The sequence below is a fragment of the Eumetopias jubatus genome, unplaced genomic scaffold, assembly GCF_037043125.1.
Source record: "Eumetopias jubatus isolate StellerSeaLion01/CBP00866 unplaced genomic scaffold, mEumJub1_p1.0 scaffold_9, whole genome shotgun sequence".
NCBI lineage: Eukaryota > Metazoa > Chordata > Mammalia > Carnivora > Otariidae > Eumetopias > Eumetopias jubatus.
In genome coordinates this window covers 25,584,479-25,597,867 of record NW_028274815.1, presented here as the reverse complement: position 1 = coordinate 25,597,867, position 13,389 = coordinate 25,584,479, and the positions used below count along the sequence as shown (strand labels likewise).

The 13,389-nt window shown below is 56.3% G+C and overlaps 1 protein-coding gene across 2 annotated transcripts in view; it reads left to right on the top strand.

Annotated features, from left to right (window-relative positions):
• GALNT14 (polypeptide N-acetylgalactosaminyltransferase 14) overlaps positions 1 to 13,389 on the top strand; it is a 208,609-nt gene that overhangs the window by 183,237 nt on the left and 11,983 nt on the right. The window contains exons 10-12 of one of the 2 annotated variants that reach the window (XM_028099468.2): positions 6,839 to 6,965; positions 9,036 to 9,128; positions 13,203 to 13,286. In XM_028099468.2, coding sequence (XP_027955269.1) covers positions 6,839 to 6,965; positions 9,036 to 9,128; positions 13,203 to 13,286 — 304 coding nt within the window. The remainder of the gene's footprint in view (positions 1 to 6,838; positions 6,966 to 9,035; positions 9,129 to 13,202; positions 13,287 to 13,389) is intronic. The other variant, XM_028099469.2, reaches the window with a different exon arrangement.

Here is a 13,389-nt window from a genome sequence, read left to right as displayed (position 1 = left end):
ACACTTTCACACTCAAGGCAACTATAGGGTCGCTCAGTGTTATGAGCTCCACGGGTGGGTCCTGGACTGCTCTCTCCTAGGGCTGCAGAATGCAGCTCGACGCAACTGCGGCCAGACGTGTTTGCAGTTTGGGAACCTGTGACCCCTTCCACCCTCACCCCTTTCTCTCTCACTAAAAGATAAGGGCCAGACACTCCCAGGCTTCCGTAGCAGCTACCCCCAGACCCCCGTCATTAACCCACTGCTGAGTACTGTGTGCACAGAGCCACCAGCAGATGTTTACCAAATGTTACGGGGGTCGCTGTCAATCGTCTTCATCCCAGGCTCCTTCTACCTCCAAATAAATCCCCAAGTTCGGTGCTCCCAGCTCAAGCCTGCCTCGGGCAGGGATGCAGCTCTGTTTTGTTCCAGCTGTCTCCGGTGCTTCGAATAGTGCCCCCATGAAGGAGGCTTCCGTAACTACTTGTTGAATGAAGCACCGGAGAAGAGCAAGAGGCCGGCATGTCACCGGGGAGCGTTCAGCATGGGTCCCCGAGCGGTGGTGCGGCCCCGAGAATGGATGATCCGTGGGGCTCGTCTGGGCATTCAGCAGTAACTCCATGCATTGTCCTCTGCCATTGTTTTCTCCTGTCTCTGCCTCCAGAGTGTTTTATGGCTTTCTTCCTCAGTCGCTAAGAGTTATTTTCCAGAAATTTATGGCTGCTGGCCTGACCCACAGCATCTGTTCTCCCAAAATGGGCAGTGTAGAGAAATCCATCAGATAAGTAGAACTCTTGCCATTCGGGGGCTGGATTGGAAGCTCAGCAAACAAGCAGAAAACCCCAAGCCCCCAAACCAAACTGATTCTCCTTGCTGGCACCCAGTCCTGGAACAGAATGGGGAAATCTAGTACAGGTTTGAGATCAGCACTGCCTGCACGGGCCCAGGAGCACTTGGGACCTTGTCATTCCCAGTGGGGACAAGACCGCTCTCTTTCTGGGCAGAGCCAGTGGGACATCCTGCGGCGCACGGCGCCTCTCGTGATCCGTAGTGATGTGCTCTGGCCTGTCCTCCCATCACCAAGCGAATCCTTTCTGCAGTCCTTTGGATAGACAGAAGTCATCTCATCTCTGTTCCAATGCCGTTTATGACAATTGGCGTTCACTGCTTCACAGTTGGGCTCATTCTGTTGCTGCGAATTTTTGCGTTGAATTGTTAGAAATTTCTTCTAGGTTGAAGCCCATCTCGCTCTAGCCTCTGTCTGTCGGGGCTTATGCTACCCCCCCCCACCCCCTGTCACCCTTACAAAGGGAGTGCGATCCTTCCTCCTTGTGGCAGTCACACTGGGATTCAGGCAGCACGTTATTTTTAATGATGGCACGTTCTGGTCCAACCTACAGTCCTTGCTGTTTACGGCAGTGTTGACACGCATCTGCTCCTACCGAGTGGCAGTCTCAGCTAGTTGCTACCCAGTCGTTGGACACTCACCAGTGCTGATTTGAATGGGGAAGGAGGGAGGGGCTTCTGAGGAGGTGTGGGAGAGGCATTTTACAGTCCATTGCAAAATTTTTTAAACCACAGAAAAGCACTGCAGACAGCTATCCCAGGAGACGCTGTTTTCTCCCCTCCCGACATTCCGTTGTGTTATAGTTGGCTCCCGGCACTTTGAAAGCCGTTTCTGGATTTTTTTTTTTTTTTTTTTTTTTTAGCATTTTCTATGCCAGAAGATGCAGTGCTTTCCAATGGTACATAGATCATGTGGGGCAGTCCAGCTCTGCGGGCGAGCATAGGTAGGGACCTGAGGGCATGAAGGTGGAGATTTGGAAGAGCCCGTCAGGATGGGGTGATGATCAGGGGTTTGGTGGGGTTGGGGGGCACTGCTTCACTTTCAGAGGAAAGATGATACTGAGGGAAGGAATTCTTGCTCCAGGGGGTGGCAGGGGGCCCTCCCCATCGCCCAGCTCACCACGTCCTGAGAGCCACATCCCCAGCATCGTTCACGTCCACCCCTCTCTCCATCCCCAGGACTACTCTGCTCCCCTCAAAGCCAACCTCCCACTGGGCCAGAGAGCACTGTCTGAAATGCAGGTTCTCTCCCACTTCCCAGACCAGGCAGACACGTGGTTGCTGCTTGTCCTATTCCATAGGGAGTATGGGAAGTTAAGAACACCAGCTTGGCATCTGCAGTTGTATGGCCTTGGGTGACCATGGTGGGCCTGTGGCTAGTCCTTGTTCAGCAGCTGGGGGGCTGGATGCAGCCTGATTGCCCCAGATGGCATGAAGTACAGTGTTGCAGACAAATAAGAGGCTCTCTACTCAAGTCCACGAGTTCATGGAAAAATAATAACAGAGCCCAGGAGGTCCTGCGAACTTAAAGATCATTCAAAGAAAGGGTCTCTGTTGGTGCATTTATATATGTGGACTTAGGGATAACAGTAGCCACCCAAGGGCTCACCGCTGCCCACTCCACTTCCCCTGTCCTGAGTTGGTCGAAGGTACAGTGGTTCTGCTGCTGTGGGTACAATGTGTGTTGGTACACAGTATGTGTGGCTCCATGCAAGCTAGAATCATCGCATTCGGCAGAGCCTGTGTCCCAAGCTTCCTCCATCTTTGTTCAGAAACCAGACTATGCAATGAAATTGGAACCTGGGTGGGTCTGGCTGAGCAATGGTGTATGAATAGCTGTGGTTTGGCTTCTGGGGAGAGAGCATCCCCTTTCCCGTCCAGCAGTTGTTGGCTTGGCAGGTAGACACTGGGCTGGTGGAGGGCAGGGGCGGGGGACCCACGGGGCCCTGGTAAGACTACCAGTGGGTTGGTGAGGACACAGGAGGAAAGAAGTGAGGATGGAAGGTGGGGAGGGCAGTTTGCCTCAAGTAGGAGTCCGATGTCTAAAGAAAATAAGATAGCGGTGCCCCCAGTGAGGGTGGAATAATTACCCGTCTCCCTGCCTGGAATTCAAAGTGGATTAGGGCCTGTGTGACATTCATCCCCCGGGGAGATTGTGCTGGCGCTGACTCAGCGAGAACCCCCTACAGATTCCCTACATCGTCTTTTTGCTCCGTCCCCCTCACTTAAGAAAGTGATGACTTGGCAGGAGCCGCAGACGTGGAAAGCGGAGGGTCCAGGCAGTGCCTGGAAGGCCGGCTGCCCCACGCCTCCCTGCGCCGCGCTTCTGTTGCATGAGCCCCCGCTGCACGGCGCCTCTGGATTACGAGACTTTCCCAGGAGTCAGCACATCCCCGCCAGGACAGTTATCCTGACGTCAGTGGTGTAGACGAGGGCAGGGCGACTCCGTGCCTGGGTGTTAAATATGCCACACGATACACCTGTGAACCTTCACGCTAACTGCACACTCCCGGCTGCACCTCCAGGCCGCCCAGGTCAGGCCCAGGCCTCCGATCACCCCAGTTACAACACTCAGGACCCTGCTGCCCAGAAGCTGTGACCTCATCTCGGGCTGCAGGAGCTTTGGGGAGGCATCAGCTGTACTAAATGGGTGCAAAGGCGGACATTTGCCAGGATTGGATGGAGGTGCAGGGTGGTGGCTGGTCATAGAGGAGCCACTCTTGTTGGCCACTAAAAGACCCGAAGTCCGTGTCTTTGCTCCCGGAGCAGCGTTGGCCCAAGGAGGCTGTTGAGCGCTGAGGACAGGACGAGGGCGGAGTTCTGGAGTGGGGAGATGTGCGTCAGCCCCCAGGCACCCGCTGACAGGGGTCAGGTCAGAACCGCTTCTGCGTCATCAAATAAGGACGTCCTTGACCATGAGCAGGGTTGTTAGGATGACTAATAAGCTACCACCTGAGCGAGGAGGGCCGAACAGAGCGCAGCCCAGGGGTAGAAGAAGAGCTCATTTTCCTCCCATGGCTCATGTTTGCAGAATTGAGATATGTGGTGGTTTTTGGCTAAAGCACCAGATGCGGGGAAATGAAGAGGAGGAGGGCTGGTTTGACAGGCGGGGGAGAGGAGGCAGGCTGCAGCAGGCTGTGGATGGGTGGCCGGGGACAGAAGATGCACCCCCATCTGCTGGTGTCCAGCATTCCTCGGCAGAGCATCACATGGCCCCTGGAAGCCGGTGCTGGAGCTGGGACAGAGCTGGAGCTGGGGGGGATGAAGGGGAGTCCTCAGCTTCAAGTGAACCGTGGGGTCAGCTGAAGAAACAGTGTCAGGGAGACCCTGTAAAGACAGAGCCTCGGGGTGGAAGACTGCCAGGGGACCAGAAGGAAGGTGAAGGACCAGGGTCAGATGACTCCTTTCCAAGGTGGGGACCTGTGGCAGAAGGCGGGACTCGGAGATGCAGAGGGAAGCACAGAGAAAGAAAGAGGTTGCTGGGGTAGGAGGGGGTAGGGGAGGGAACTGGGGCATAGTTTGGAGGGATTCGCTTTGCAAATGAGGAGGGACATATGTCTTATTTGAATACATGGAAAGGAAGAGACCATAGCCAAAACGTATGCGTATTTTGGGAAGAGGGCTGGCACAAAATTTGTAGGTTATATCTAGTAAACCAGATCTCCGTCTCTAGTTTTGAAAGATGAGATGGTTTTCCTTTTTGGGAACTGGAGCAGACCGTATTTTGAGATCCTGGGGGGGAAATGATTGGAGCACAGTAGACTTTTGGAGCACACTGTTAAGGAAGATGTCCTGAGACTAAGGTCACACATGCACTAATAGTCCCACGGGCTGACCCCTGCGGCCAGCCCCTCAGTGCACTCACTGCGAGGCAAAGCGACGGATGCTGGCAGTCAGTTGCGTTCACTCACTGCTCCGTGTCCCCGCCCCCCCCAAACACCAGGCTGGGACACATGATCCCAACAGTGTCCCAGCCAAACGTCACACTGCTATGTATCGGGGGCTTGATGGAATGTCAAAATCGCGAATGTTAGGTCCACAAATTTCAAGTGACTTTGGTGGCTGAAGAAGGAAGCTGGAAGTGGGCACAGGAGGGCAGTGCTAATAGGGTCCGTGTCCCAGAGACTGGCTTCAGGGGTGTCTGATCATAGCTATGGCTCATCTTTCCACCCTACTTAAGTGTTCCCCATATTCTCAGAATTCTGTTTCATTCGACCTGGATGGCTATCCTGTGGCGTACAGCCTCAGTGAGGTGAAGCAGGTGTCCCCAGGGACACGACTCGGGGGCTGTTGCAGACTCAGGGCTGCAGACCCCAAAGCCAAGCTCCTTCCTCCCTCCATGTTCTTGCCATCGTTTGGAAGCAGTCTTGAAATGTCCTTTCCTTATCCTAGCACACACATTGTCCCCACCCTGTCCCGGAGCTTCCTGGGAATGAGCCCCCTCGGGGCAGCACCTGGGCACGCAGAAGGGCAGGTGTAGAGAATGTGGCAGCAGCGGGGTTGGCATCCAGGGAGCCTTGCCTGCCGCTCAAGGACACGGGGCAGGGCGCAGTAGGGGATAGGGAAAGTCTGGCTGAGGACAGCTGAGTGAGAGCTGGTGAGGATCGCGATGAAGACAGTGTCCGGGCACCTGCTTGGAGAGCTGGAAAGGAGGGAGACCGAGAGCCAGAAGTGGAGGGACAGAAAGAGGACCCAGGTGAAGGAACCCAGGGAGGTGGGGCCCGGCGTGCTGGAGGGTGCGGTGCATGTATGTGGTAGGAAGGCACCAGAATGCTCACATCCTCCTCCCCTGCTCCTGGACCCCAGCCTGCTTCCACATGCCACCCCCCCCCATCTCCATAGCAGGAGCAGTTACCCAGAGGCAAGGATTTCCCCTGGGCCAGCCTACCCTCGTATTTGAGCCTGACTACAGAAGCACGAACCAGGCAGGAATTCCCAAATGGGAAGCTTGACATTTCCTACCAGGGGCATACCCAGCGGGGTGCACGGGGTGCAGTCAATAAGGAGGTGCACTGGCCGTCGAGAAGTTAAAAGCCATCACAACACTGCCTAACAGTCATTCAGCAGTCCTAAACATCAGCAGTGACAAGATACTCCCCTCCACCACCTTGGTATGCCGCTGCTTCCTTCTGGGGCAGAAGCACTGCCGCAAGCCGGCTAGGACACCGCCCCAGGAGAGATCTGCACACCCCAGCCTAATCCCGGCTGCCTCTGTGGACTCTTCTCCTCCTGCAGCTACAGCAGCCAACGAGGGGGAGAAGTGGGCATGTGTGCAAAATCCCCGCCCTGGGGAGCGACCCCAGCAACAGCTTAGAGGCTTCCAACATTTTCTGTCCCTGTTCTCGGTTACTGCCCAGATGTCTCCTCCTGAGCTCCAATTCAGGTGCCCTTACAGAGTGGCAGAATTGTGGTCCGGGTGTTGGGAGGTGCTCTGCTGGACGCCTTGCCCAGGTGCTTGCTGGGAATCCTGCCCATGGGTGTTGCTAGCCGGTCAGAGTGTGGGCCTCACCACCTCCATGACAGCCCCTTCTACCTGGGCCTTGACTGTCGGGAAATTCTTTATTCTTGAATGGGAAATTCTTTCTCCTCGGTCCTGACTCTAGCCCTCCGGGGTCATACGAGCACGTCTAATCCATCTGCCATGTGTCCGGAAGCAGCATTCTAGGTTGCCCCAATGTTGTAGCAGGGCCCTGTGCCAGGCTGGTCCCCGAATGTGGCCCCTCATGAATGTGCTCCTCCAAGCCAGCCCCCCGTTTCTTTCCATATGCACTCGCATCACCCTCCCAGCTGTGAGTTATCATCAGCCCCATTTGCAGAAGGGGAAACTGAGGTTCCCCAGCCAGCAGGGCACACAGTCTGACTTCACCCCACCCCCAGCCCCGGGCGGGATGCAGCAAAAGGGGGAGAAGGCCCTGACCACTCCCTTGGACCTGGTGCCCGATGCTGCCATCCTGTGTCCCCGCCCCCCTCCGGAGGGCACAAGCCATGCTGAGGGGGCACGACTCTCCTGCAGAGATCTCCTTCAGAGTGTGGATGTGCGGCGGCAGCCTCGAGATCGTCCCCTGCAGCCGAGTGGGCCATGTCTTCCGCAAGAAACACCCCTATGTTTTCCCAGATGGAAACGCCAACACGTATATAAAGTAAGTTCGAGTCCCAGGGGCTCTGTGGGGGCAACAGAAAGCCGAGTGCTTTCCTGGTGACGGGTTGTGTCTGTCCCTGGTTCTCTGGTAGGTTGCCTGGGTGTTCTGGGTGCTCAGGAGCCACAGTCGTGCTCCCTGGGACTCTGCCTAAGCAGGGGAGGTCGGACTGGCCCGCCCAGCATTAGGAGGAGGCCTGACGCTCTTCACCACTGACGTCCCCGCAGCTTGACAAGGCCCACAAGACACTGGGCGGCACTGTCCTGCAGGGCTCTGGGTGTTTGGGGTGGTTTGGGATGGCAGGAGGAGATGCCGTTTTTGCCTCTGAGTTCTAGAAGATCCAGTGCTCCCACTTTCAGGCCAGGTCACCAGGGGAGAGGTCGTTGGAAGGATCTGTGGATGGGGATGCACAAGTGGCCACAGCTCACAGGCCTGCCCCAGGCCCTGCAGGTGCACAGACAGGGTCCGGGCTGAGGCCAGCCCCAGGACCCTGGGCTCCTTCCCTAAGGTGTTGGCACCTCTTGCTGGATGAAGGAGGAAGATCCCGGGGTCTCAGTGAGCCAGGGGTGCCCACTTGCTTATTCCTGCTCCGTCCTTTCATACACCTTCTCCTGTGATTTCTTCTCCTTCAATCTTCTCTTCTGTTTTAGAAACATTTCATGTATCTCCCTCTTTCCTCCACCTTCTTCTCACCTTTTCCCTTATCCCCTTGTCGCTCATCATCTGACAGCTTCACGTATCCATTCATTCTCTTTCTCCCTTTTTTCTTTTCTGTCTGGTCCATTTGCGGGGGGGGGGAGGGGCGGGGAGCTAAGCATTTCTTCATTTGGGACGTCGTTTTCCTCATCAGTGTTCTTCCGTCCTCGGTTTTCACACATATGAGCAGATATGGGTCACATCCTGACACGAGCATCTCGGGGCTGGCATGACCCTGAGCAGGGGAAAAGTTAACACCTTTTGCAGAAACTGGGTGGGCAAGGCTGGTGCTGGGAGAAACCCAGCAGGCACCAAAGGCAGGGCTGCCTCGACCCTTGGGTTTCCGGGAAGAAAAGGTGAGCAGGGGACACCTGGTGTAAGAAAGCGAGGGGGCAGCAGTCCTGGGCTCCAGAACATTCACTGTCTTTGAGTCTGGGCCCTGGCCAGTGGGTCAGTCGGTGGTTTTGAAAGGCAGCACAGGTGTCTCCTAAGCAGCGTCCAGGTTGCTGATGGTTAGGCCGGGGCAAGGAGCCAGCAAGGTGCTGGTAACTGCCTTCCCTGCACCAAGAACAGGCTGCGCGTCGGGTCCACCAGCTTGGAATCTCTCTGCTTCAGACGGAACCAGAAGTCTGCAGGCGCATGCCCTGTTCGGTGAGGCCCCGGGTTCACCGACGTGGGCCCTGGTGAGGCTTGCTCCCACACCACCCCCTGGCATCTGTTTTCTGATGACCTCTCTCCTGCCCTGGGGCTCTTCCTGGTTTCGCTGCCTCCCTGCCTGCTGAATGGTGGACATACGTCCTCCATGTCAGTCTCTCTCATTTTCTGTGACCTCTGAGGTCAGCGCCAGAGCAAACTCCTGATAGAAAAGACTAGCGTGCTGGCAAAATCAAGCTGACAGCCGGCTTGATTACTTGATTCTTGACGCCCACCCCATGGTCTGGGCCGCTGTGCGTGATCGGCTGTCCTGCCCAGAGCGGGGACCCCAGCACTCGCCGTGCATAAAGGGGGGAGCACCTGGAGTGGGAGTTTGTGGGCAGCGGGAGAGGTGGCCACTGCAGGCCCTGCCTCTCTCGTCTTGGTCCCCACACGTGGGGATGTGGAGGCTCGCCTCTCCCGCCCGCCCCCCCCCCCTTTTGGAGCCACGTAAGTTCCATTTCGGGCACAGTTTTTCTGGTGTGTACCTGTTGGAGAAAAGTTTGTCCTCACTACTAAAGTTCTGTGTCTTGGAGTAAAAAGGCCCTTTTGGAGATTGGGTGGGGCTTGGCTGGGCTCAGCACCCATGGAAGAATGCTGTTACTGGATCATGGGGGCCCCCAGCTGGGTAATGCTGCCTGCGTGTGCATGTTAACCACTCTGGGACACCCCCTGTATCCCCAGGAACACCAAGCGGACAGCTGAGGTGTGGATGGATGAATATAAGCAATACTATTATGCTGCCCGGCCGTTTGCTCTGGAGAGGCCCTTTGGGAAGTAAGTGTCCCTTCCGCCTGCTTTGTGCAGAGGGTCAAGAGGAGCGCCAGCCCCTCACAGCCTGTCCGCTTAGCTGGTCACCCAAGCCATGGCCACTGTCCCTTATATCCCTTCTTGCTCCTGCCCTGTCCTGGGTGTGCGGGGCTTTCCGCAGCTCTTGGAAAATGACGGCCTGGCAACCTGGACCACTGCCCTAGGGGGTGAGCTGTGCCTTGCACCACGGAGCGAATGTTTCTAGCTTTTTACAGAAAAGTGGGGTGCGGGACACGATGGCCTTAGCACCTCCAGAGCTCCTCCTCCTAGTTCTGAGTCACCCAAGCCCAAACCACCCTCCTTCCTCGGAGGAGCAGTATCCTACGGGTGTCCCCTTCGTAGGGGCACGTAGCTGGTGCTCCAGCTTCGTCGGGGTAGACGAGGACAGGGAAGGAATTCTGTGCCAGGGGCCGTAAAGGCTGTCCTGGGAGTGCTCCCCAAACTCTGAGAAATGGGTTTAATTGCCTCTATTTTACAGGACAGGAGACAGGCTTCTGCAGGTTAAGGTACTTGCCCTTATCACATCACGGTACCAGGGGCATGAGGCTCAAACCACACCTGTCTGATCCCAAAACCATATGTTGCCTTCTCCAACTCAGAGCTGATAAGAGAAAAATGGAAACTGCGTCTGTGTTAGCATCTGATTGTTTTGAGGAGCAACCAATGGCTTTTTGTCATGCTAATGTCCCTCAGTCAAACTAAGGCTGGTGAGCAGATGGGTTTCTGCAGCCTACCCCTCATAGGTGGGGCCCATCCCTGCTCAGGAGGATTAAATAGACTCAGCCAAAGTGGCCTGCGTCTCTGAAATTATAAACCTGTGCTGTCTCCCCCAGTTCAATCACTCAGAACCTCACAAGGCTTTTGTCCTGAGTCCTCATCAAACTCCTGGCCCCCTGACCATGGCCATGCACCCCTCTTTCTTCGCCTCCCTCCCTCCCCAGCTTGGGTTCTGCTCTCTTGCTTAGAGAGAGGGCTTAAAAGGCCTCGTCCTCGGATCTTTCACCCTGTTGTGCATCTGTCAGCACCTCAGGCAAAGTTTTCTCAACCCTGCATGAACCCGACTTTGTGCCTTTCCCTCCCCCGTGCACAGGCTGCTGAAGGTTCTGGAAAGCATCAGCCAGTGCTGCTAACGCACCGCACCGTGGCCATCAGCCTCAGGCAGGCCGTTAGTAGGCCTCCCAGTCCTACTGCCTTTCCTGGCCGTCATTCTCCGCAGTCCCCGTTTAAACCTCTCCTGTCTCCCCACCTCCCGAGTCCACCCGTCACTCAAGGCAGATGACACCTTCTGTTTTATAGCTGAAATAGATGCCATTGACTTCCCAAGACAAACCGACTTGGCAACTTCGCTCTCTCTGCCCCACTCTTCTCCAAAGACAGGTGTGCCCCCTGCTGTGTTAGACCAGCCCTCCACCTGTGCTTGGGATCCACCTTTCATCTGCATTCATTTGTAAATCAACATTTATCGAGCTCCCTTGGCCTGGATTCATCCTCTCCTGCCTCCTGGCTCAGGGCTTCTTAAACCTTAATGCACATGGATCTCTTGGGGCTCTTGTTAAAATGTGGTTGCTGATTCCGTAGCGTTGCATTTCAGTAAGCTCCCAGGTGGTGCAAGGCTGCGGGTCTGAGGGCCTGTCCGGGCAGAGCAGAGCTCCAGGGTGGTGCTTCCCAAACTAGCCTGCACATTGCCATCCCCCAGGGAGCTTCAGGAGCTACGGATGCTACTCCCAGAGAGCTGATGGGGCCTGGGGTATGGCCTGGGCTGGAGAATTTTTGAAACACAGCCCCCTACCCTCACCGCCAGGATTCTAATGTGCAGCCAGTGTGGGAACCATCGTTCTAGGGGACGCTGCCCTCTGCTTCCTCATCCCTGATCTGTCTCTCCTAATGCACGGTCCCCATCAGCATTTAAACCGATTCAGGGTCTTAAAACTTAAATGATTTAAAAAGGAAGAGGAGGAAAGGAAAGAAACTCCAAAAACTTTCCTTCAATCCAACGTCGTTGGTCCCCTGCACCCCTTGCCGCTCCTTCGGGGCGCAGCATCCTGAAACCCTGCCTGCGTGCCTTGTGGGCAGCTCTTGCCCGCCTCTCCTGAGTGTGCTCGGAGACCCGCCCCTGTCCCCGACCGCCCCCTCCTGGCTCACCCCCCCCCCCACCGCATTGGGCTCATTACCCATCGTCCTCCCCCAGCCAGCCCGTCGGGCGCCCCTCTGACCACCGAGTCCGTGCCTGCCGTCTCCCTTGTGCTGCGTCTCAGGCTCCACCTCCCTGGCCCCATTGCTGCCTCGCTTTCTCTTTCCTGCCATGTTTCTGGTCCTCCCCAAGGGTCTGTCCTCACCGGCTCCGTACTGTGCATTTCCCCCTGGCGTCAGCCACCGCTTCGGTGCTGCTGACTCTTGTGTCTCTGTCCCTGACCTGGACCTCCCGTTCTGAGCCACAGTCCCTTCCCTCCCACGACAAACTGGACATCTCCACCTGGACACCTCCCCGGCTGCTCCAACTGCACTCCTAAAGGGAACTCAGCCACTTTGCTTCTAAACGTGCCCCGCAGCCCGTCTCCCACATCCCTGCAAACACTCTTCCTTGTGTCCTGTGGCCCAAGTCACAGGTCTGGGTGTCAGCCTTGTTCTTTCCTCCCCCAACCTTCCCAAGTCAAACAGCTCCCAAGTCCCGGTGCTGCCGCCTCCTTCATGCACGCAGCACCCAGGTCTTTGCTAAACGCTGAACGTTCAGCTTAGAAAAAAAATTGATGTCATTTCTCTGCTCAGGCTGCCCCCTTCCTCTGGGGAGGAAATGTGGTTAGCGCTAACTAAGAAGTCCAGCGCGGCGTGGAAGGAGGTGAGGCTGGCCGAGCAGGGCCACCCGGGAAGGAAGGACAAGGGGCAAATGGAGCCAAGGAGGGTGGTGGCGGTGGCGCTGGAGAGAAATGGAGGGCCTTGGCCTGTGCCTTCTCTCCATTCCGCCCCCCCACCCCCTGCCTGAGAGCACCATCAGCACCACAGGGGGCTGTCTGCAGTCCCCTCCCACTGCTCCCTGTCTCCAGCCTTGCTCTGCCAGACCCGTTTGCCACCAGTGAGATGCTCTCAAAGTGCAGATGTCGCCACGTCACGCTTTGCTCAGAACCCATCTGTTGCATCCCATTGCCTCAAAGTCCGACCTCCACAGTGGCCCCCAAAACCCTCTGTGGTCTGTTCCTTCCTCTCTGCTCCCGCTCACTTCCCCTCTGCCATCCCCCGCATACATTCGTTCGTGCGTGCGCACGGCTCGGCCTTCTGCAGTGCCGCTCCTGCCACGGACAGTCTCCCCTCGCTCTTCCCCGGCCTGTGCCGGGGGGGCCCCGACCCCACCCACTCTCTGGTTTGTCTAGATAGCCTCCACCTTTCCTTCCAGATACCAGCTTCCGCGTGACCACCTTGGAGACCACTGACCTGACTAGCGAGGGCACACACCTCTGAGATGATCCCGCAGCCCCCACAGGCCCCCCCCCACCACGTCCACACAGGGCTGCGATGGCTTGTTTCATTACCTTCCTCTGTTGTTCAGAAGCTCACCATCCATCATTCCCCACATTGGGCACAATGCCTGGCACAGAGTAGGTGCTCAATAAATATCTGATGAATAAAGGCGTGACCAGGCCCCAGAACCAGATGATTCTTTGAGAGTGGGGTGGTCAGGAGTGGTATTTTGACTGCAGAATCCAAAGAGATTTGTGGGTAAGTAGACTCAGAGCCCCAGTGGTGAATTATTAGCAACACACTGCGTGTTCATGTAGCCTTGTTTTTAATGAAAACTAAAAACACCCCTAAATTCCATTTTCAAGTAAAAACACAAATCGTCCGTGTCGTTACCACACCACTGTGAGCTATTGCTCCGTTTTCCATAGCTCTGTCTGGAGCTCTAGAAATCTCCCTTGGTTAATTTCTCCAGCACCCTCGGGAGAGACGTGGGCACAGCGTGTGCTTTTGTCTCTCAGCCTTGTCCCTGTCTCTGACCCTCGGCTGTGCTTTTGTCTTTGTGTCTCCCCCTGCCCCGCTTCCCCCCAGCATCGAGAGCAGGCTGGACCTGAGGAAGAATTTGCAGTGCCAGAGCTTCAAGTGGTACCTGGAGAATGTCTATCCAGAGCTCAGGTACCTGCCCTATCTTCTGAGCCTTTGCTGGCTTGTCAGGAAAGGCCCTCCGCGGACTGGGTCTGGAAAAGGGACATCCTGTGGCCAACTGGATAAAGGTCGT